Source organism: Mus caroli, unplaced genomic scaffold (genome assembly GCF_978045245.1).
Source record: "Mus caroli unplaced genomic scaffold, Mus_caroli_1 scaffold_9, whole genome shotgun sequence".
Classification (NCBI taxonomy): Eukaryota; Metazoa; Chordata; class Mammalia; order Rodentia; family Muridae; genus Mus; species Mus caroli.
In genome coordinates this window covers 85,496,155-85,520,000 of record NW_028227264.1, presented here as the reverse complement: position 1 = coordinate 85,520,000, position 23,846 = coordinate 85,496,155, and the positions used below count along the sequence as shown (strand labels likewise).

Sequence of the window (23,846 nt, the reverse complement as noted above, 5' to 3'; positions counted from 1 at the left end):
TAGAGAAGTAGAGGAATGGGCTATAAAGAAATATACACACACACAAATACAAAGAGTGAGGGGCTCTCCTAGTTTGCTTTTGGTTGCTGTGATAAAACACTGACCAAAGCCAACTTGGAAGGGGACAGTAAGGATTTATTTGACTTACTGGTTACACTCCATCACTGAGGAAAGCTAAGGCAGGAACTTAGAGGCAGGGACTGAAGCAAAGGCCATGGAGGAGCGTTGTTTATTACCTAGCTCTTTGTAACCTATTTATCTTGCTTTCTTACACAGACTAGAACTGTTCACCCTGGAGTGGTATTTGCCTTGGAAGTCGGAGGCAGGAGCATCTCTGTGAATTAGAAACCAGTATGGTCTGCATTCTGAGTTCCAGGATAGCCAAAGCTACTTAGAGAGATCCTGGGGACAGAAAAAGAAAATACCCTCCACAGAAATAGAGACCTGGTTCAGTGGACAAGAGCACTTCCAGAGGCTTGAGCTCCCATCTCCTGTAGATCCCAACCCTCTGTAATTCCAGATCCAGGAATTTGGACACCTCTGGCCTCCAAGTGCCGACACGCATACCAAACTGTAATTTCAAATAATGAGAATAAATTCTCTTTTAAAAAGTTAAAATACCCCCCACCCGGCGGGCACACTTACAGGCCAATCTGATGCATGCAGTTCCTCAGTTGTGGCCCCCTTTTCCCAGATGACTCTAGTTTGTATCATATTGACAAAAATTAACCGGCACAATGAATAATCATACGTTCATCTGGGGAAGTGGGGAGCCAAAGCAGTGGGGAAGGCCCCTGATTTGAGCTCTTATACCAGCCCACTCTTGCAGAGCTCACCATACCCCGCTAAAAGTTATTAAAATGCCCTCCAATGACCTAAGCAACTCGAACTAGACCCTACCTCTTAAATGTCCTGTCTCCTCAGCACAAAGCCCTAGTCTTGGCTTCCTCCATGAGCCCTTGGAAACACACTCAGACTATAGCAATGTTTCAGTCAGAATCTAATTCTTCACATGCTTAAATCTTTATTACCAAGATTAGAGGTGGCACGCCTTGGGTAGGAAGTTATCCCAAGTGCCCACTGTGTAATTTCAGTTCCAGCCTCAGCCTTAGGATGGGGTTGGTTGAACCTTGGCTCAGACTGCCGGACTCTGATCTTCCCAAGGGAACACCCTGCAAGAACACAGGACCGCCCCACTTATTTTAGCTTCTTTGGGTGCTTTTGAATAAGGCCTTATCAGGGTGGGGAATCTGTTTTCAAAGATGGATCTGCCCCCTCCAACAGGATGTCAGGCCTCTTGCCATGGGGCAGTGCTGAACTCTGGAGTGTCTGGGGCCATGGGACCGGGAAAAGGGTCCCTGAGAAACCATCCCCAAGGAAACTAAATAAAGCTATTGTTGCAAAGGGAAGAGAAAAAATAGCCCAGCCAACAAGATGTTTTCTGTCCTCTGTGACCTGTCTGTGTTTGGGGAGGGGCTTGGCTGTGGCAAAGGGGGTGGAAATAGGAACGGCGCTTGGGGTCCATAGACACAGCATGGAAGAGGGGAACAGGGCAGAAGCGATGGGTAGCCACGGGGCCGTGCTGCTGCTCTAACCTGTCTGAGCTCAAGTGAATGGCTTGTTCTGTGTTCTTATCTATAAAGCCCAGGAAGGAAATGACGCTAAGGTACATTGCACAAGAGGTCCCTGGTCCTTCCTATTCCTGGCTCTGACATGACCCTTGAAAACCATCAGTCTTAGTCTGGGAGGGAAGGGTGATGTCATGGGTGGACTCTTCACATGCAGATTCATGGCACACACTTTGATTTCTGGAGATAAAACAACCGACCGTAGAAACCTATCCAGTATCTCCAAAGTCTGCCTATATTTCACTGGAAAGCTCCAAGCCTAGCCTCTTAGAGATAAAATACTAGCTCAAAGGACATTTACACAGGAGTGTTCTGTGGAAATTTGTTTGCAGTAACAGGGAAGGTGGGGGAGAAGGAGATGGAGAGAAATAACTACACACATATTTGTTCATTGGCAGGAAAGTAGCTAGAGTATTGCAGAATTGCATGGAACATGGTTGCAGTTCTTGCAGTGACTGGGTTAGGACTGTGTCATGGAAGGACTGGGCATGGTCTAGTATGTAGAGCTAAGCATGGGCAAAGGTGTAGCTTGGTGGCACATCAGCCCCTGGGTTCCCTCCACCGCATTGCAAAAGCAAGCGATAAGAGAGAGCTGTTTTGGAAAAAGTAAATGTCAATATCAACTATCCACGTGCAACAAGTGTGTAAACAGACACATGTGGTGTGCAAAGGGCAGAAGCACACCAGGCAGGCAAGAGGGGTCACCTGGGCTAGAGAAGGTATGGAGGGGTCAAGAGATGTCAGAAACGTGTATGGCAAAGGCAGCTTAGGACCAGTATAGGCAGGGCAGAGGCAAGGGAACACCCATCTATCTCCCCTCCAGTTCTACCTTTAAATGAGATGGAAGCAAAGCCTCCAATCTTTCAATTGCTGAGTTTGTCTGCAGTCTGCAGTGATGGCTTCATGTGATGATTGTGCCAGGCAACAAAAGATCCCTAATGAAAATGCACTCCGTGGGTACCTCACACTACTCAGACCAATAAAATGATAAAATGCAAGTCTCCCAAGGCTGGAGAAGTCATAGGCCCTAGGCAAGTAGATAATACAATCCTTTTGCTATATAAACATGATGTCAAAGTTCCTTCTAAATATTTACATTTATACCCATAGAGCTCCCAGCCTTGGTCAGAAAAGCATCTGCCTACATTGGGTGACAGCCAACACAGGGACTCAAATGCTCAGGAAAAGAGTGGAGTGCTCAGTCCTAAATGTGGCAAGGATGTCACACGCTCTAGGACTCAGGGATCATTGTGGAAAGGGTGGAGGGAAGAATGTGAGAGCTGGGGAGGGGAGACGTGATAAAGCTATGACTGTCGCACCCCCATGACCTCACAAGGCTGGGCCAATCAGCATGCCAACATGGATGAGGGAGTGTGTGTGTGTGTGTGTGTGTGTGTGTGTGTGTGTGTGTGTGTGTGAAAGTGTAAAAGAATATGTCCTTAAAGCACCAAAACTGAAGCTTAAAGATGTACAGTGGTACAGTGATTGTTAGGAATTATATAATAGTAACATTAAGAACAAATGCCGGGGAAGAATAAACACTGAATCCAAACACTGGCTCCCTCTGGGGAGGGAGGGAACAGGTTCAAGGAAAGAATTACATCAAGCTTTCAAGTGCTTGGGCAGGGTTTTGTTTCATCAACTCAATGCCCTTTGCTGCTCTTGAAGTTGCTTTCAGATGTGAAGCCCACAATAACCACCAGGAACACTCATGTCACTTAATATTAGGTGGAAAGAGTGGGGAACAAAATTGGATATGCACTGTGCTCTCAACTCCATAAAAACCAAACAAATAAAATAACAACTATAAGGCCTTTTCTCTCTCTCATTCTAGCATATGATAAGTCTGGGATGACTGTTATTGCCCTTTTTTATACTTAACAGTTTATCAAAGTTTCCAAATATTTACAGTGAGTGCATATTGCTTTTGGTATCAAAATCAAATACTACTTTTTTTATTTAAAAGATAAATTACTTCACCTTAGGGTTCGGGATTATGGCAATATTTAGCCTGAATTAAGGGGGAAATATTCAAACTGAGCTTAAAGTTTACAGAATCCAACTTAAGTTCTCAGCTGGCGAATTTTCTTATATGTAACATGCAATAATAATAATAATATAGTAATAAATACATATCTTCCAAGATTTCCTCAAGGGACCATTGTAGGAATGTAATGAAATGATATATACCTTGCTTTATTTTTTTCTTTCTTTTTTTTGACAAAATACCTGACATAATGCTACATGATGGGGAGAGGGTTTATTTTGGCTTACAGTTTCAAATGGGTCAGTCCATCCTGGGGAAGGGATGCTGCAACAGCTCACATCATGGTGGAGAGGAAACAGAAGGCCACTCTGACAGGAAAGGGCCAGGGCAGGACACAGTCGCCAAGGACACTTTCTCCACCTGAGACATTTTACCACCTCCCAGCTATGCCATCCTGCTTTGAATCCACCAAGGGCTTGGTCTATTCATTAGGTCAAAGTCTCAAGATCTAGTCAGCTCTGGGAATATACTGACAAATACACTCAGAAGTGTGCTCCATTAATCTCCTAGGTGTTTACAGCCATTGGGAAAGATTGTGTAATAGACACTCAGAGGGAAGAGCTGAATTCCTCAGGGCCCCTCATGCATAAGGACAAGTGCATTGTTGGGAACAACCCAGGACAGGGTAATAGATCACTTTCTGTAAAGCCTAAAGAAAGGGATGTGATGACTCCTGTTGAGAGACAATCTGACCCAAAGGGAAGACACTGACATCATTACTATGTATCAGGGCAAGATAAACTTTGACCTCCAGCAAACCAGAATAGATTCCTACAAATCAAGCGAACACCCTTCAAACAACAAGAGTAACAAATTGAAGCTCAGGCGTCAACCCTGCTTTCCTCTCAAATTTTCCCTCTCAGCATTCTTTATTTATGTCAAAGGGAGAGACACATACATACACCTCGAGAAAATGTTGCTGACAGTATAGATTGAAACATAGATTCTCTATACAGCCTTGTGTTGTGATAAGAAATGTTTGAAAGACCAGGCAGGTAAGGACTAGAAAACAGAGGGATGCTTCAAAGAAGTCAAGAGGTTGTTTTACACAGTGCCTGTCGGGTATAACTGATCGATGCTAGTAGCAAAAGTAGACAGGAATTCCTGCAGTGAGGAATGAGACTCTCCAGGTACCTAGAGTGTTATTGCAGGCAGAAGGGTGCTAGGAAAAACGAAGCTGCTAATCTCTGAACTTACCATTTTAGATTCCTGACATAGAACTGAAGAGATGTCTCAGTGGTTAAGAGCACTGGCCAGTCTTCTAGAGAACCTGGATTCAATTCCCAGCATATACATGGCAGCTCAGAACCATCTGTAACTACGGTTCCATGGAATCCAGAACCCTCTTCTGGCCTCTCTGTACACCAGGCACATATGTGGTGCACATACATTCATGTAGACAAAGTACCCATGCACATAAAATAGTAAAATAGTTTTTTAGAAAGAATTCCTGCCATTTTCATGTCCATCCCATTGTGTGAACTGGTATTATCATCCCGATTTTGCAGATGAGAAAAAGAGGCATGGATCCATGTAATGCTTTGCCCACAGCTGCACTATGACAAAGCCAAAATGTGAAATCAGTTGACTGGAACATCTCCATCTCTACAGTCTATCCGGTGCCCCCAGACAAGCTAGTCCTGGGAGTTCAGGTGTGCAAAGGCATATTGGAGCGATAGCAGAGTGGCTTCCTACAGAGAATTCTGTGGGGATCCCTGAAAGCATTCTATGTGTGAATCTTTTTACAGAGCAGATAGCCCAGAGCCTCTCTGTGGCAATGCTCTGAGATTGCTAATAAGTGATTTCCTCTTGTATCTTTCAGCTCACAGCCCCGAACTTCCCTGTGGTGATCAAGCTGGGACATGCCCATGCTGGCATGGGAAAGGTATGAGAAGCACTTGAACACACATAGTGGATACAATCACAGCTTCCCCAGACCATTAGCCCTGTGCACTTGGCACAGTCCCCCAGAAAAAGAGTGTCAAAAGGAATCCACAATCCTCCTTCTGCTCCCAGCTCATAGTCCTGTAAGCTTGCACGCATGTGCTGTCTCTCTATCTCCGCCTGAGCTCTGGACATCACCTTGAATTGATAGCTTACAGTTCTCTGTGATTATAGCTTAAGAGACATGAAGAAATAACCTTTTCCAATAATGATTCTTTTGTACCAAGTAGCTGTTATCTTCTCCTGTCTTATTTGTCCCTGCATCGCCTGCCTGCTGGACCAGCACCACAAAGGTGCAAACTTGGCTGCACAGCAGGAGCCTGGGGAATCAGTCAGCTTCCACCAGACTAAACAGTATATTTTACACAGTCTCAGACGACAGCCAAAGAGGCTAGATTGGTTAGCCTCTCAGGTGCAAGTGTCAAAGCTCAACTCAGTTTGGAGAAAAACCCTGATCCGTTTGGCTTGGACAAACGGCTAAAGTCTCACTTCCCAGGACCACCTCTCATGGAAGATTGCTTGGGTTCCTGTACCTGCCTCCCAGGAGAGGGACATAGGGATAGGTCAGCCCCAGAGAAGAGGAAAAGCCAATCCTAGACTTGAGGGCAGTGGGGAGTTATTGTAGTATACCTCTCAGGCCTCAGCAAGAGAGCTGAGGAGTGAGCAGGGGATAGCCTTGTCTTCACAGCTGTACAGTTCTGCCCTTCCTTCATGTCTGTCTTCTTCTCCACCCACCAGGCTGCCTGATGCTCTCTTCCACTCGGTGTTCTTCCCATTCAGGTGGATAAGGAAAAAGTCAAAGATTCAGGGTCAGGCAGGGAGAGTGGGGTACATTCTAAACCAGCCTCTTTAGGCTTCTTCACCCATTAGATGATTCTAATAACAGCCTCTAAAAGTGAGTCTTTCTGTATGAACCAGCCTTCTGTCTCTGTGACAAAATGAGTAAGAAAATCATCTTCTAGAAGGGTTGTCTGCCTGCCTGCCTGCCTGCCTGCCTGCCTGCCTGCCTGCCTGCCTGCCTGCCTGCCTGCCTCCCTATCTCTCTGCTTTGGATTGTTTGGGAGTTTTTGAATCATGGTTGTCTAGGCTTGTTTTGGGGCCTATGTTAGCACAGTTCGACATGGCAGAGAGGGTAGAGAGGGTAGAGAGGGTAGAGAGGGTTTGGTGAATTAAAACTGTTCATGTCGTGGCAGCTGAGAAGTGAGAGGAAGGAGAAATTGATAGAGTACATAACAAGCCCCTCCCCTGGAAAGCAATGCTATGAATCCATTGATGAGATCTGAGCCCTCCTGATCCAATCACCGCCACCACCCCCAAGCCTCTGCTTCTAAATTGCTACAATGGGGACCAAACCTTCATCGCTGGAGTAGGGGAAGATATTTAGTACCTAAACCATAGTAAGTGCAGACTCCTTAGAACACACACAGGATAAAAATAAAACCGTTTGCCTCTTTTCCCCTTACTATATCCAGGGCCTGGGGTGGGCCCTGATAAACAGATAGGGGGATTCCTCTCTAGAAACCTATTCCCTCTTTCTCCACTTCCTTCTCTACATCACAATCTGGCTGTAACTTCCTCCTTTTCTCCTCCTCCTCCTCTTCCTCTTCATCCTTCTTTTTCTCTTCCTCTTCCATCTCCTCCTCCTTTTCCTCTTCTTCCTCCTGTTCTTTCTCTGGGCTGAAAGTGGCTTCCCTGTGGTTCCCAATGGCCTTCATGCTAATTCAGTGGGCATTCTTCTGACCAGAACTGGTGTCTCTGTATCTCTTAAGCTTTCTAGGAATCCCTTCTACCCTAGGATTTTCCTCTAGTGGCCTAGAGGAAAATTCTGATTCACGTTCTTCTCCCAGCTTTCTTCTTCAGTTTCACTGATTATACATTCCGTCTCTTTCAAGGATAAATTCTCCTGTGCCATCCCTGTCTCTGGCCACTCCATAAGCACACCGATGTCTCTCTAACTCCCTCAGCTTCAGCTGCCACCCTCATCTCAACAGCCTCCTGAGTCATATTTCCTATATACACAGTCACGTTCCTATCTCCAATTACCTCCTGTATTGTGTTCCCTTGTCTCCATGGAAATGTTCCAAACAATGTCTGTTATCTCCCCATCTCCTCTTCATCTTCCTCCTTTCCTGTGACTTCCATGTCTGCAACAGAAACCTGACATTCTGTTATTTCAAAACCGAAATCAAAGAGCAAGGGCATCTCAGGGGTGGAAGGCTTGGCCAACACGTTCCAGGCCCCGGCTTATCTTCCACTTCCAGCACAGCAAAAATGCACAAACAACTCAGAGATTTAAGAATCATCTCTGCCTCCTCCATGGCCAAATGGTCACCAAGTTCTTGTCATTTGACCCTTGTTTCTCTACTTGCTCCTTTCCATCTGTCCACTGTCACCATCCTGGACAGCTCTGGTAAAGTCAGAGGGCTCCCAATGACTTGGTTATAGCCCTGAAACTTAAGATAATCCCAAGATGAAATAAAGAAATGCCTACAGACATGGATGCCATTCCTAAGTGAGAGGGAGGTCCCAAAGGCTAAGAAGTCAATCTCCAAAGCAGAAAGGTGACACAGACCAAAGCAAACACAGGTTTTCTAGAATGCTGCCATGGGGCAAAGAAGGAGCTTTCTCCTTATCTTTGAAATTAGAAGACCTGCAAGGAACAGTCTGGGAAAGCTGACTGAGCAAATGACATCATGTTTGTGCTGAGAAGGTAAAGAACACAGCACGTACCTCTTAGAGTCTTTGTGCCTTCTCCTAAGAAGGAAAATGGGTGACTGGAGACTCCAAGGAAAAGCATGCCCTAGAGATACCTGGTAAGGAGGTATCAATGACCTTGACATTGTTTAAAACCTGCTCAGGACCCAGTGGACACAGTCATTGGTCCACACACATGTACTCCTGTGATCCACACATATGTACTCCTGTGGTACACACACATGTACTCCTGTGGTACACACACATGTACTCCTGTGGTACACACACATGTACTCCTGTGGTACACACACATGTACTCCTGTGATACACACACATGTATTCCTGTGGTTGGTACACACACATGTACTCCTGTGGTACACACACACACATGTATTCCTGTGGTTGGTACACTCACATGTACTCCTGTGGTATACACATGTACCCCTGTGGTTGGTACACACACATGTACTCCTTTGATGCACACATATACTCCTGTGGTACACACATATGTACTCCTGTGGTACACACACATGTGCTCCTGTGGTATACACACAGACCAGTGCCTATTCTACACTGGGAGTGAAGATTAATAGGACCCAGTCCCTGTCCTCAAAAAATTGTAGAGACCATCTCCTATGTAAGTAAGGGTAAAGCCAAATGTAATGACACCTATAATCCCAGTACACAGGAGACTAAGGTAATAGGGTCATAAGTTCAAGGTTTGCCTGAGCTGTTTAGCAAGAAAGACCCTATATCAAAAGCAAACAAATATACAATATTTGTAAATGGAACATGATGGAAGACTATGCAAAGAATATGGAACCTAAAGGAAAGAACTTAATTCCACCTCAGACATGGAGTCTCCTACAACAGTGGAATCTCTCAAACAGGTCATAGCGTAAAAGACTGTTTTGCCCAATATGGACATACTTTGAGCAGGGTATAACACCAATTCGATAGATGGATTAATTCATTCATGAGGTCAGGGCTCTCGTGGGCCATTCGCCTCCCAAACCCCGTGGGAAAAACCATCTGAATGAGCTGACTTCTTGATTTGGAAAGTCTAATAGATAGTAGTCTATGCTGATAATGAGAATGAATATGCCAAGAAAAAGAAATCAAGCTGCCAAGAAGGTATTCGAAAGTTGCACAAGGTTGAGTGTGCCTGGAGCTTGAAGGAAACCCATAAATCAGGGAGGAAAACAAAACAAAACAAAACAAAAAACAAGACAAGAGATGGACAAACTCCCTTACATTAAAACTAAGAAGAGCGGGTACCATAAGATAAAGGATAAAGGAATCAAAATCTAATGAAACACTGTAGTTTGCTAGGAGTGGGGAGGATTCCTTAGCCAAGCAAGGTGAAATTGTGGGTTTGCTGATTAGTGTTTGTGTTTTGTTCAGTTGTTGTTTGTTGTTGTTTTGTCAACTTGACACAAACTAAGGTCATCTGGGTTGAGGGAACCTTGAGTGCTTGCCTTCATCAGATTGCCTACAGACAAGTCCATGGGGGCATTTTCTTGATTCATGATGCATGTGGGCAGTGCTATCCCCTAGGCTGGTGGTCCTGGCTGGTATAAGAGAGCAAACTGAGCAAGTGCTGGGGAGAAATCCAGTAAGCAGCACTCCTCCATGGCCTCTGCCTCAGTTTCTGCTCTGATTTCCCTATGCTGGGCTGTGATTGGAACATGTAAGCCAAAAAACAAAACAAAACAAAACAAAACAAAACAAAACAAAACAAAACAAAACCCATGGCTCCCTAAGTTCCTATTGATCATGTGGTATTTGAAAGAAAACCAGGACAGGGGTGGGGGTGGGGCATGCCATGAGCTTTGCAGCAGCGATGCTAAATAAGCAGATGGAGACTTGCTTCCTAGAGGACTCTGAGCCACGTCTGAAAATAGCTTTAGTTGTTACAGTTAGGGTAACAGGGAGGTCCTTCTGGAACCTACCAGGAGGAAGCCAGGGTGCTGGTCAACACCCCCAATATACAAGAAAGCTTCCTACAACAAAGAACTCTACAGCCACAAACATCATCCATATTAAATGGAAGGAAAAATCATTGCATTTGGATAAATTTGATTTTATTTCCTCCATTGAACATTTTACAAGGCTGGAAACCAGACAATGCTGTGGGGATTGTAGAGTTCAACATCCAGTATATTGTAGTATTTAAAAGTCCACACAGGACTCCATATCAGTGGATCCATGGCTGGGGGGGTCAACCAACAGACCCAAAATGAATAAGAAAAAAATTGTCTCCATTCTTAAAATGACTATTTTTCTTGCCATTATACTCTAAAGTGGTATGTATATTGTGCTATGAATACAGAAGCTGTATACAGAAGGTGCAGCTATTATACCATCTTATATAAGGGACATGCGCATTCACAAACAGGTTTTTATAGTCTTTTTTAAGCATTTATGATTTATTAGAGATTCAATGTGAGAATTTTTTCTGTCTTTCTTTTTTAATTATTTTATTTTTAATTAATTATTTTATTTATTTACATCCCAAATGTTGCCCCCACTTCCAGTCCCTCCCTCCAAGAGTTCTTTACCCCGTTCCTTCTCCCCTTCAACTCTAAGAGGGTGCAACCCCAGGGCATCTCCCTTCTCTGGAGCATCAAGTCTCTACAGGATTAGGCACATCCAGTGTTTACAGTGTTACGCTTTCAATGTTTTCCTCTTTGGAAGCAGCACATTACAGCAACTTTGGATACCATTTGAATATGGATCCCACCACTTGCGAGTTGGGACACCGTAGATAAGTTACCTTGCCTACCCTCGCCCACCATAATTCCTTCTTTTGTGAAGTGAAGATAATGATAGTGGTATCAGCATCACATCACGTGCTGATTGTAAGGATTAAGAGCAACTTTGCTCTTCTTCTTTGCTCATATTCTATTTCAGTGCTGGGAGAAGTGGACACTCAGTGGATATTAGACGACAGTAGAATGGTGGAAGCCTGAACCCACTCTGAGGACCCCAAACCCAACTGAAGTAAGCAGGAGATGACTAAACATCATCAGCTGTCAGAGTTCACTTGGCTGCAAATTCAGTCTGAGTCAAATGAGTGTCAGGCTGCCAAGCGCTTACCTCAGCAAATGACAAATATGCATAGATGAAAATGGGCTCAGCTGCATTACCCATTGTAAAAATAAAGTTTATAACCACCAGAGTAGCTAAAAATGAAAAGATTAATAACACTAATTGTTGGCAAGGACTCAGAGCCTATTGCTTCGAAGTTGAAGACAGAGGAGTTCTTTTGGTGTAGCTGGCTCTATATGCATCACATACAACACAAAGCGGCTGTCATAGTAGTTTTGATTTTAACTTCCAAAACTCGTGTATCTGTTAACAGTAGACAAAATTACAGTGTATTCATGCAAGCTAAAGGTTTGAGGAATACAAGGAAACTAAACTACTTACTTGTACAGTGTGAGTGAATCTCACACTGTCGAGGAAACCAAGTCAGATACTTAGGGATTCTGATTTTGATCATTTCATTCACATGAAGTTGAAAGCCCCAAGGGAAACTAGAGTGTTTTAGGTTCCTATAGTTAACTGGGATTTTTTAGGTGATAAAAGATTTAGGATTTAGAAGGGCAGGTCTGGAGCTTAGTAGTTGAATACTTTCATGACATACACAACTGCCCAGATCATCTCCAGCACAGCAAGACAAACAAGTTAGAGTAGAAGTTATCTTCAGGGCTAGTGCTCGCTGAGCTGAGGTTTAAGTGGGCAACGTTCTTGACCTGGTGGTCAAGAATGGCTACAGGGATGTTTGCTTTGTGTCTACTCACAGAATTGTCTGTTGTGTTGTGTGTCCTTTCCCATAGGTGTATTAGATTTCAAAATACCACAAGGTTTTAAACTAGAACAGATATAGGGGATATAGGCCTGGATCTGTGATATCCAGAACAAAGGAAGAGGCTATAGCTAGAAGCGTGTGTTCAATTCTTGATTGTGCTCTAATTCCGGGAGTTCAAGGAAGACACTGACATACTGGTGAGTGAAGAATAACTAACAAAGGAATGTGCTATCTAGTCCTGCAGGACCAGAGATGCTGAAAGCAGCATTCTCAAAAGCATGAAGCACAGATGAGGAATCTTAGACCTGGAGGACCAGAGATGCTGTAAGCAGCATTCTCAAAACATGAACCATGAATGAGGAAGCTTAGACCTGTGGTTTCTACACTCATCTGGTGAGCAAGGCAGGGGAAAAAGTCAGGGTCAGGTTTGTTGAAGGAGCAACTTTATAGCAATAAGAACACTGGAGACTGTCCAACTTCTCAAGTGGGGTGTTCTTACCATTATACAGGCAGTGTCTTAGCAGATGTCTGAGCCCCTAAAATTCAGACATATATGTAGGTGCAAAGAGTTTGCTCTTTCTCATAGGTAACTTTGCACAAAGGCCTCATAGTTCCAAATATGAGGGCTCCAACCTGTAATCCCCATACCAGGGATGTTAAGGCAGGACGATTGCTATAAGTTAGAGACTAAGCTGAGCTACATAGTTTAGCCTACTACATACCTAGCTGGGCTATGTAGTGGGACATTTTTCTCAAAATGAACAGAAAATGGCACCTCTGGTAGATCCCTGTATTACTCTTCATTGATGAGTTTCTATAGCTTGAATCAATTGAAAGGAATGGTGTAATATATCACCATTTGAAGGAATTTAGAATCACCATGGAAAATCCAGGTCTGGATGTATCTATGAGGGTGGTTTCCAGAAAGGTTAACCCCAAGAGAAGAGACTCCTCCTGAATGTGAGCAGCACCGTGCCTTAGGCTGGGGTTCCAGACTAGATAAACAGGAGGAAGCGAACTGAGCACTGGAACCCATCTCCCTCTGCTTCCTAACTGTGGATACACCGTAACCAGCTGTGTCAAGCTCCCCACACCATGACCTCCCACGCCGTGAATCAAAATAAGCCCTTCGGTGCTGACACAGTTTATGTCAGTCATTTTGCCACAGCAATGAAAAAACTATTATGCCATCGCAGCATTAAAGGACAAGTTCAAGGCATCTCCTGGGGAGGCTGAGGCAGAGGGATGCCCTGAGACCCCAGGAATTAGAGGCTAGCCTAGAGAATATAGCGAGACCTACTTTCAAACAAGAAATGATGAAAGAGTCAAGTCTACGTCCCAGGTGCAATGTGGGGAAAGCATGTAGACTATTTCACCGAGTCTCTGACCTGAGTCTGGACTCCCCATACACTGGTTATATGCACTAAAATCTCTACATCTCTAACACAGAAGTAATAAAGTCCCCCCTGGGGTTATAGTGACACCACAATCAATACATCAGTCCTGCTTAGGAAGGTGACAGGTAACACTGGTATATGATTACTATAAGAGAGCTTCAAAGTCCATCTGCAAATATAAACCATTATTTTGATTAACCGCTTACTGAGTTAAACTAAGCAGGAGAACCCGAAGCCCTAACTCTTCCGGCTGCATAGCTACATACAGGGTGTTGTCCCTCCAAAAGAAGTATCAGGCAGTGAATGGCCGAGCTGAAGCACTCTAGAGAGAGTCTGTCTGTTCCAGAGGACCAGGTGTCGGCCCCAGGTGCAGCGCCTCCAGCAGCCCCAGCATCTCACGTACTCCGACTTGTCCCCGTTCACTGCTGTCATCAGTTCCAAGCAACCCGGAACTCAGATCCCTTCCCTTAGGCTGACTCATGTAGCCAGCTTTCCCAGCTGTCTGCTCTTCAAGTGGGCGGCAGTGGCGGCCCTAGACCTCCCTGCTGGAGAAGGAGAAGGAGATAAGCGAGTGGAGGAATAGGACCCAGGGGAACAGTTAAGAAATCATAAGATTCTCCTGACACTGGGAGTGTGCCAGAAAGGAGAATCATCTGTGCCTTGTGGTCAAGGGAAGCCTGTAGGGTGTGAGTGACGTGGCTTGCAGGACCAAGGCCTGGCTTCTATGAATAAGGGTAATCCATTGTCTATTTCTATCCATATGTATTTCACATATGAACGTACACACAACTTATAGGCTCCTGCCTTTGGATTTTAAAACATGACCCTTCTGAATGCTCAGTGCCGGAGGGAACAGGCATTCTATGGCTCTGTTAACCTGTTCTGTATCATATGAAAGACAGAGTCCTCCAGACTGAGAGCTCAATAGCAAGGATTTAAGGCTACAATCTTCCCTTGCATTTGGTTTATCTTCCACTCGCACATCCTTGGTTCACTGGAAAGAGCCTTGTCCTAGGTTCAAACCTTGTCCTTAGCTTGTCCTGGCATCCTCTCCATCTCTGGAGTCTGCACTGCTCCTGTGGACCTGTCATTTAAACATAAATGTGGCATCCCTATACATGCATATGCCTTGGTTTTACTTATCCATCACTTGAGGACCAGTAAGGCCAAGAACATCAACGTGGCATGTGGCTATGGAGTCGGGAAGAAAGCTGTGGAGAGACATGATTTCCAGCTCCAGTATCTCTTACTTGTGATCCCATTGCCTCTGCCATTTGCCATCACTGGAAACTTGAGAAAAATGTCTGAACTTCCCAAGACTTCAATCTCACTGAGATGGCCCAGAGCAGATTTTGGTAGTGAGCTAGGAGAAGAGAGAACACATTAACAATTTCTATATATGTGGCATCTATGTCCCAAAATGCATCATCTGAGCCCCCAAGTCTCCCTGGGCATTAGATCTAAGCCCTGATTCTCACAGGTCCCTCAGGGACATCTATCTTACCAAGGTCACAGATTAGCAGATCAGAGGCAGGGCACTGGAGAAATTGAATGATGGGCAAAGTGCTTTCTGGGTAAGCATGAAGACCTGAGTTCAGATTCCCCAGCATCCATGTAAAAGCTAGGTGTGGTGGCTCCTGTCTGTAACCGTGATGTACTGGGAACAGAGACAAATGGATCCCAGAGACTCTCAGGCCAGATTGGTCTAGCCAAAACAGTGAGCTCCAGATTCAGTGAGAGACCCTGTCCAGAAAATAAGGAAAAGGGTGGTAGAGGGAGACATTTGACCTTGGTATCTAACCTCCACTCATGCACACACACACACACACACACACACACAACAATAACAACAACAACAAAAAAAACAGGGTCAGAATCAAGGTCATCAGGTCTTACAGTTTCCTCTTCTTGCTGCCTGGTAAGGAGGTAACATTGCCCCTGGTGTTTCACAGAGCCCACTCAGGACTCGGTGGGTACAGTAACTGACCCATGCTCAAGCTCATGTCCTTCACTGGTACACCTACAGACTAGTGCCTATTCTGCACTGGAGTGAGAGAATCAATACAACCTAATCCCTGCCCTCAAAAATTTGTAGAGAGACTATCTCCAGTTTAAGTAAGGGTAAAGCCTGGGTGATGGTACTGTAATCCCAGTATACAGGAGGCTAAGGAAGTAGGGTCATGAGTTCAAGGCTAGCCTGAGCTTTTCAATGAGACAGTATCTCAAAAGTAAATAAATTTACAATCCTTTGACATGGAGCATGATGAAAGACTGTGCAAAGAACTTAAAAGATAGAACGTAATCCCACCTAGGACATGGGGTCTGTTAACATGGTGGAATCTCTAAAGCAGGGTATAGCTGAAAGACCGCTGTTTTACACAGTATGGAAATGTTTTCAGCAGGGCACAGCATGATTGTAACAGTTTCATAGGTGGCTTAGTTCATTTGTCATATGAGAGACCACAAGGATCACCCTGATGGAATCAGGTCTTCCAAAAATAAGGCAAAGAGCCAGCCTCGGTGGAGTGTTGATGTTTAAGAGATTTCACAAGCCCCACTTGGGAGCATGCAGTACCTTTGAGAGGAGCACTGACCTTTCATGGAAGAATGGCAATCGTTTTCTGGTCTACTGACCTCCTGACAGCCAACAAGATTCATCTCAAGAGAATGAAGAATAGACCAATGCCTTCCAAGGCTAGGTTTCAAAAGAGTGTGTGCCCTACCACATTCAGGCCCTATTTGTTGTGGCCACAGAGGCCTAGGAATGGCCTCCTATAGGAGGAGTAAGAATAGCCAGTTCTTACAGATGTTGACACACAGAGGCTCTCCAGGAAATGCATCATAGCTTTAAAAACAAGACCTATCTTGGAGCAGTTTAGATTTCTGTTTCTTTTCTGCTTTCCTGGCAGTGTTTGCCAGCCCATCCTGACACTGTGTGTAACAAAAGACCACAGAGGTCTTTCTCTCAGAGCCTCAGAGAAAGGAGTTCAACATGAGGACTGGCTCCCACACTCCTCACCACGGGCAGTCATAAATAATAGAGAAATTATAGACTGCAGGCTAGGGAGGTGACTGAACTGGCAAGATGCTGGTCTTAGAAACCTGTGGGCCAAGAATGTATGTTTGGGGTTTTGTTTTCTTAAAGCCAGAGTTGGGAGCATGCATTTGTCTTCTCGGTGTCAGGGAGACAGAGACAGGCAGATCCCAGCTGCCAGTCTAGCTGAGGTACTCGTTCCAGTCTGATAGGAGACCCCATCTCAGAAGACAAGGTGAAAGACTACTGAGGTACAACACCCAAGACTGACCTCTGGAAGACCAAGAAGAAGTTCATCTCAAAAAGCTGCACAGGACATGCCCATATTGTTTCCTTGTGTTCTGGTGCCAGTGCTCAAGGAGGTCAGCTTCCAGGAAGTTCTAGCAGCCCACTCAGAACACAGCCTGGTGTCTGTTGAGCCTTTCCCTAGACAGATTCTCAGGAAGACTACTATAGTCTTACTATCAGCCCACAGGAGCAGTGATGTTCTCAGACAACCACCTGCCTTCCTGGCGTCACAGCACAGACAGCTGCGCAGTGAGTTTCCTGGAAGGGAAACCAGTCACAACTCTGGCTTCTTGGAAATAGCAGGAGTTTGGGGAAGCTGGCAGTTTGGTTTGTCCAGGAAGGCCAGGAAGATATAATGTGGATTTGCTGTGTTTGGGAATATCCGCATGCATGTTTGGGATTGGAGAAACATGTTCACACTCTCAGATGCCACTAAGCCTGGATGCTTGAGGTGGCAATGGCAGATCCTGTGTCTGTCACCCTGACTTCTAGCCTCCACCCTAAGAATTATCCCACCAACACCCCTTCCAGGGAGAGGCCTGAAATGCAAGGGAGACCTAGTGCTGAGATGATAAATGCTACCCAGCCTTTTGAACAACAAGGCACTTGAACATGGTGGTGTGTATGCAAAGATTCTACTGGAAGCTGATGGGTAGGGTCTGAGGTTCCCAGACACCTACAAGACAAGGACAGCAGCGTTGACATCTGTTAGGATGTACTCAGTGATAGTTCTAGTAGGTCTGACTCTAGAGTCGGGCAGACCCAAGCTCCTCCACAGCCCTGTCAATCAAGCGTGCCTCATAAGAAGACCACCTGCAGCAGCAGCAGTAGCAGCAGCAACAATAACACTGGGAGCCTTTTTTAAAATGCAGAATGCAGACCTGCCACAGCCCTGCATCACTAACAGGTGACTCATATACTGTTATGCATGGCCAAAATTTTAGATCAGAGAATGCAATCTCAGATGGCCCAAGGGACCAGGAATCCCACAGTGAATCAGGAAATCCAGAGAGGGACATTGGTAACCTAGAGGCAAAGGCCATGCTAGCAGATAAGACAGCTACAACTCAGCTCCAGCCATTTAAGACTGTGCAAGGCCAGGAAGGCCCTGGGATACCTGATCGTCTCATTCTCTTACCATAAGTCTGTCCCCTGCTGTTTTTAAATCTTTGTGCCACCAGGTTGATGCCGCCGATTTCACATTATAGACCTGGGGTTTGGAGTTGCCTTCACTTTGCTGAGGGCTGCAGAGCCTAAGGACTGACACTTCCCGTTGTGTAATGGATCTGAGAGGTGAAGTCCTGGCTTAAATTCTTCTGAAGTGTATAAGCCTGGGCAAGCACTCAACTTTGGGGTCTTTTGTTTCCTCACTTGGGAATAAGGATCCCTGCTAACTGCATATGGGATTATCCCATTGGCAAGCCACGGTTAGGAAGATGCTGACTTACCTCCTCTAGATCCGGACTGCTTCCAAAACGGTCCTATGTAGACAGATCACCAGGAATGCCATTAAGGTACAGATTCTGTCAACAGCCTAAGGAACGCTTGGGAGGTGCCGCCGGGGCTTCTGTATTTCTAAGAAGCCCACGGGGGATGTCAGGGATGTCAGTGTTTCTAGTCCATGATCTGGGTCAAAGGTCAGAACCTTACATCTTACTCCCCAATGGGCATATGTTCCCTGTTGCTGCTATTCCTTGCCCCTGAAGAACTAAGTAGCCATAGAGACACAGGTGAATGTGTATAGCTGTCTTCCCATAGAGCTTTATGTTTGGACATTGCAATTCTAATTTCAGGGCCTGGAGACAGTTGCAAACCATATCGTTCTTGCTGCATAAACATGAGGGCCCAGAGCCATGTAGAAAAACAAGCAGGGTTTCATACTTGCAGAACCCGTGCTGAGGAGGTGGAGATGATAGTCAGATACCTGTCGCTAGCTGGCCATCTAGACTAGCCAAATTAACAAGCTCCAAGTCATAGTGAGAGACTCGATCTGAAAACAAAAACAGGAAGGAAGGGAGGGAGGGAGGGAGAGGAGGGAGGGAGAGGAGGGGAGGGAAGAAGGGAGAAAGGAAAAGAAAGGAAGGAAGAAGGCAGGCAACCAAGTTTATGACCTAATATTCTAATATCTACATATATACACAGCAGGTGCTTGTATATCCTGCCACTCCCATATACACAGCGTGTGCATGTGTACCCCCCTACGCATATACAAGGAAAGTTTTATTTAATGTCATTTTAACATATTATAGAATATTGTTCATCTTTGTATTTATTTCAGGATTAAGAGTGTAAACACCGTCTCTGGTCTGTTTTGTGGAGAGTATGTGTGTATATATGTTTGTAAGTGAGTATGTATGTGTGTATGTATGTATGGAAGTATGTACGTATGTGTATATGTATTGTGTATGTATGTATCTACGTATGTGTGTGTGTGTTGTGTATGTGTGTATGTATGTGTGTGTGTGTGTGTGTGTGTGTGCGTGTATGCATGTATGTGTGTATGTATGCATCCTAATCTGGCATCAAACTTTGTGATTCACCAGCACCAGTCCCTTGATCTTTATCCCACTACTCTGGGCTTGTAAACACCAACTTTGAACTGCATCAAAATAGGCCACAGGCCTGTCTTAGCACTCAGGTATCAGTTAGCAGAACTCTGCTCAAGACCATTTTGAAATCTAAGACTGACCCTCTTTCTCACCTAGCAGATGACCAGCCAGGGTATATAACATGTGTCCCTGTCTTCAGCTCTCTCCCTGCCTAGGCCAGGGCCCGGAGCAGTTGAAAACAAGTCCTTTTCCCTGCACAATGAGTAGGAGCTGGGAGGAGGAGGTGTTGCCCGTGGGGCTGACATTTGTCCGGTGCCTCCCTTCCCTTCCATTCAATCTCACACTCAGCTCTGTGCAGTAAAAATGTGACCTAAAGAATCAGTGACCCGAGCACTCATCACCAGCACCCGGAGATTTGATTTATTAAAAGCAAAAGAGGGAAGGAGTCCAAAACAATAAGCAAGATAATTAACTCCCAAATAGTCCATTAAACTTGCCATCATGGCCCTCCCCTCCTCTTCCCACCCCTGGCAGCGTCTAACCAGGCAGCAGGGTGTGACCATACTTTAGGCTCTGCTCCCTGGACTTCAGAAGGCTTGGAAGAGGGGCAAAGGTTTTTGAGGGTTTGAGCCCAGTGGCTAGTGATGGCCTTAATGCTGGGATCCTTCCAGAATTTATAAGTTGGGCCTTTATGCATCTCTCAAAGTCATGTTGGAGAGGCATGTCCTCGAGGAAGTGATTAGAACATGAGGGACCCACCCTCGTGAATAGAGTTACAAAAGAAGCCAGGGAAATGCACTAACTAGCCCCTTCCACAGGGTGTAGACACAGGAAAAGGCTCCTCTATAAAACCCTCCTCATCTAGAGCTTGGATGTTCCAATCCAGAACTGTGAGTCATGGGCGACTGTTGTTCATCAATTGTACCGCCAAAGGTATTTTGTTATAGCAACCCAAAAAGCTAATGGCTCTTGCATTTATCTAATAAATATTGATAGATGTGATGCCCAACTATTTTAAGCTGGGGGGTTGGTGAATGCTTAGTGACTATTTCCGCAAATATATTTGTGAATTTTCTTGAATCTGTGATAAAATGCCTGACAGAAGTAACATAAGGGGAGAAAGGTGTGTGAGGGAGGCCCAAGGTTCAGAGGGTCTCAGTCCATCATGACAGGGTGGCTCATGGCTGTGGGAGCCTGTGACAGATACTCCTCATATGAAAGCTGAGGATGTCAGTCAAACCCAGAAGCAACTGCAATCTACAAGAGCCCACTCCTAACAATCTTTTACTGAACCAGACTCCACCTCTTTTGGAATTCACAGTCTTCAAAATACCACCCTAAGATGGGGAACTGAGCATTCAAAATGTGAGCCTGTGGGAGGCTTTTCAGATCTAAACATTAATAAGGCACAACCCAAGGCTACTGCAAGGCTCAGCAAACTGCTACTGCATCCAAATGCTATACTCACATACATGGGGCTTTGTTGATAAAGTTTTATTGTAACACGGCCCTGCTTATGGATAAACATGAAGAACTTGTTTTTGCACTTGAGTGCAAAATTACTTGAGTAGTTTTATGGCCTGGAATGTCTAGAATGTTTTCTATTGGACTTTACAAACAGGCTTAACTAGTCCCTGACTTAATATAACACTTTTTCAAAATTTAGTAGCACAGATGCCAATAACGAACACCTCCTTCCCTGCCACCTAATTCCAAAATACTGAGCTAAGTATCCCAGAGCCACGCCTGCCTCACTATGTGCAAGGTGTCGTCATACTTTCTGTTCCAGGGTTTCATTTTTAAATTGTTGTTCATGGTCCGTGGCCCATTGAATCGATTGGATGTTCCATTTCAAACCCATGGCGTGAATACTGGCTCACTACAAAACAAAATGTATTAAATATGTATTAAGTATTAAACATATTGTATTAAATGTAAAGTAGGCTTGCAGTAGAAAGGTGAGCATTTTAAATTTGAAGTGACCTAGATAAAACAGTCATGTGTAAACCATTCATTGAGCAGTCAGTCCTAGGTGCTGGACCCTGTGCTTCAGGTTGTCTGTGCACCCTGTCATGCAGCCATCACTCTGACAACTGCACTCAGCTTAGCATCTGGTAATGAGATATTTGGGAAAGGCACCCAAGTCCAAACACACAATTCACTTGTTTCATTTACATGCTACGTTCTGGTTTTAATATGGTTTTATGCAGTATTTTTGTCACATGTAATACATGTAATATTCATGTGTTTGCATGTTTGTGTGTGTCCTGTATATAAACATGTTTCTATATATGAGTGTACACATGTGTAAGTTTTTTCAGTGTACTACTATCTATAAAGATGCTCCTGTGTGTGAGTGCACAGATGTGTAAATGTAACTTAGCAGAAGGCAACACTATCTATGGAGTGCGACATCTTCTCCACCCACCGCAGAAGGCAGTGAATTAACTTTCATTATGATTTGGGGATAAAGACCTATGTGAGTACCATTGTCGCAAGTCCAGTTGCTGGTGGTATTTAGGACCCCTACAGTTCATAGATGCCTGGCTGTGTATTATACCACAGGCATGCTCACTCTGTTCTGCTTTTCTTTCTTCCTTTCTTTTAGTTTTGGGGCCATTTCACCATGTAACATTGATTGGTCTGAAACTATCTTTGCAAAACGGCTGGCCTTGAACATAGAGATCTGCCCACCTCCTCCTCTGCCTCTCTGCCTCTCTGCCTCTCTGCCTTTGCCTCTCTCTCTCTCTCTCTCTCTCTCTCTCTCTCTCTCTCTCTCTCTCTCTCTCTCTCTCTCTCTCTCTCTCTCTCTCTGCCTCTGCCTGAGTGCTGAGTGCTGAGTGCTGAGTGCCATCATGGTAGGCCTATTCCTGACTTTTTCATCTTTCTCTAGGGAGAAATCTTAAAGATGACATGATCTTATCACTTTACCAGCTCTACATTTCCACCAATGATTACTTAATTGTAAAACTTCTTTTCACAAAGTCAACTCACACATGCTCTGCCTTGTGGAGGATAATTGCAGTTTGTTCCATAGCCAAAATAGGGCTAGCCCCCTTGTGCAGAGGCGAGAAAAACTTATTTTTTGCATACAGATCTCTTGCCTGGCCCGATGCCGAATAGGCAAAGCTGTTGCTCACTCCCTGCGTCCCCACCTGCATGCTACCCAGGTAACTATGTGCAAAGCCTTTCAGGATGTCCTCAGAAGAGCTGGGACAGACACCAAGAGTGCTCGAACAGTGAGGGCTGGGAAAACTGAATCTGTTTACTGAGTCCACAGACAGCTGCTTTCTCAGTGAGCTCAGGAGCAAGTGTGAGGTGTAAATCTGCATGTCAGACACCTCAGCAACAGGAGCCAGGCTGAGCATTGCTGCTTCAAACCTCAGAGAGGTAAGGCAGCTGCAGAAAGACTGATGTTAGGCCAGCACCTCACAGAGGCTCCATCCTACAGTGGTGACTCCCCAGATGGCATGCCTGCCAAAGTCCTGTGTCTCTTGTACCATCCCTCAACCCCAAGGCTTCCCCTGTCTCGTCTTCTTCCTGAAATCACAAGTCTCGGAGTCCAAGGGAGCTTCTAAAGATGTGAAATCCTACATTACTTCATGTTTTCCTAACAGTGGTCTGGACCTCCACCATTCAGCCTCTCTGTCCAATGAACAATGAAAACACTCTCTCCATATAGAAGATCTCAGAGGAGGCTCTGTTCTGGAGAAAGGCAGAGGAGGTCTAGAACAGCCCAAATAATCTTGCACGGCTCCATACCTGCCCTAGGATCCAATTTAACTGTATGCTTTTGAGTTTTTGAGACAGGATCTCAAACTCACTCTGAAGCCAAAGCTGGCCTTCAATTCCTGTTTTTCCTGCTCCATCCCTCCATCCCCAACCACCAGCAGCTTTGGGACTTAATTCGCACAGTGCTATGCTCCACTACCTGGAGTCCAATTTGAAAACCACTTAGTTCAAGAGGGCTGCCAGCTCCTATACCATGGTCAGTACCTGGAATTTTGCTGTTGATTTGAATAAATAGGTCCAGACCACCTTCCACATGCAAAGAGCAAGCAATACAGTAGTGTATTTATCAGCCAAGAGGCTGTTTTCACAGTTATTGGAGAGAGTAGAAGCTAAAAGACAGCCTGAGTGCAGAAATGACTGGGAGCTGACCAGGAAGCAGCAGAGCTGATTCTTCTTGGGTGACCCCTGGGGGCTTCCCTGGGTGGGGAGCAATGGCACAGAGCCTGTCCACAGCCTGTGTGACTGTCTACAGAAACAGCGTTGCAAGCAGAGGGGCTAGTGAGGGCGGTAGCCCAAGGCGGCCTTGATTCTTCTGAGTTCTAGAATCTGGAGGATGACGAAGGTGTGGGAGTAAGAAAGGAGATCAGAGGTGTAGCAGGCAGGGCCACATCCTGCTCAGCCCTGCAGCCTTCCTTGGTCTCATTCGGGTGCTAACCAGG

General features: G+C 45.1%; 1 protein-coding gene across 2 annotated transcripts in view; it reads left to right on the top strand.

The window, feature by feature from the left end:
- Syn3 (synapsin III) overlaps positions 1 to 23,846 on the top strand; it is a 438,182-nt gene that overhangs the window by 360,016 nt on the left and 54,320 nt on the right. For both annotated transcript variants that reach the window (XM_021173742.3, XM_029482726.2), the window contains exon 7: positions 5,498 to 5,560. In XM_021173742.3, the coding sequence (XP_021029401.1) occupies positions 5,498 to 5,560 (63 nt within the window). The remainder of the gene's footprint in view (positions 1 to 5,497; positions 5,561 to 23,846) is intronic.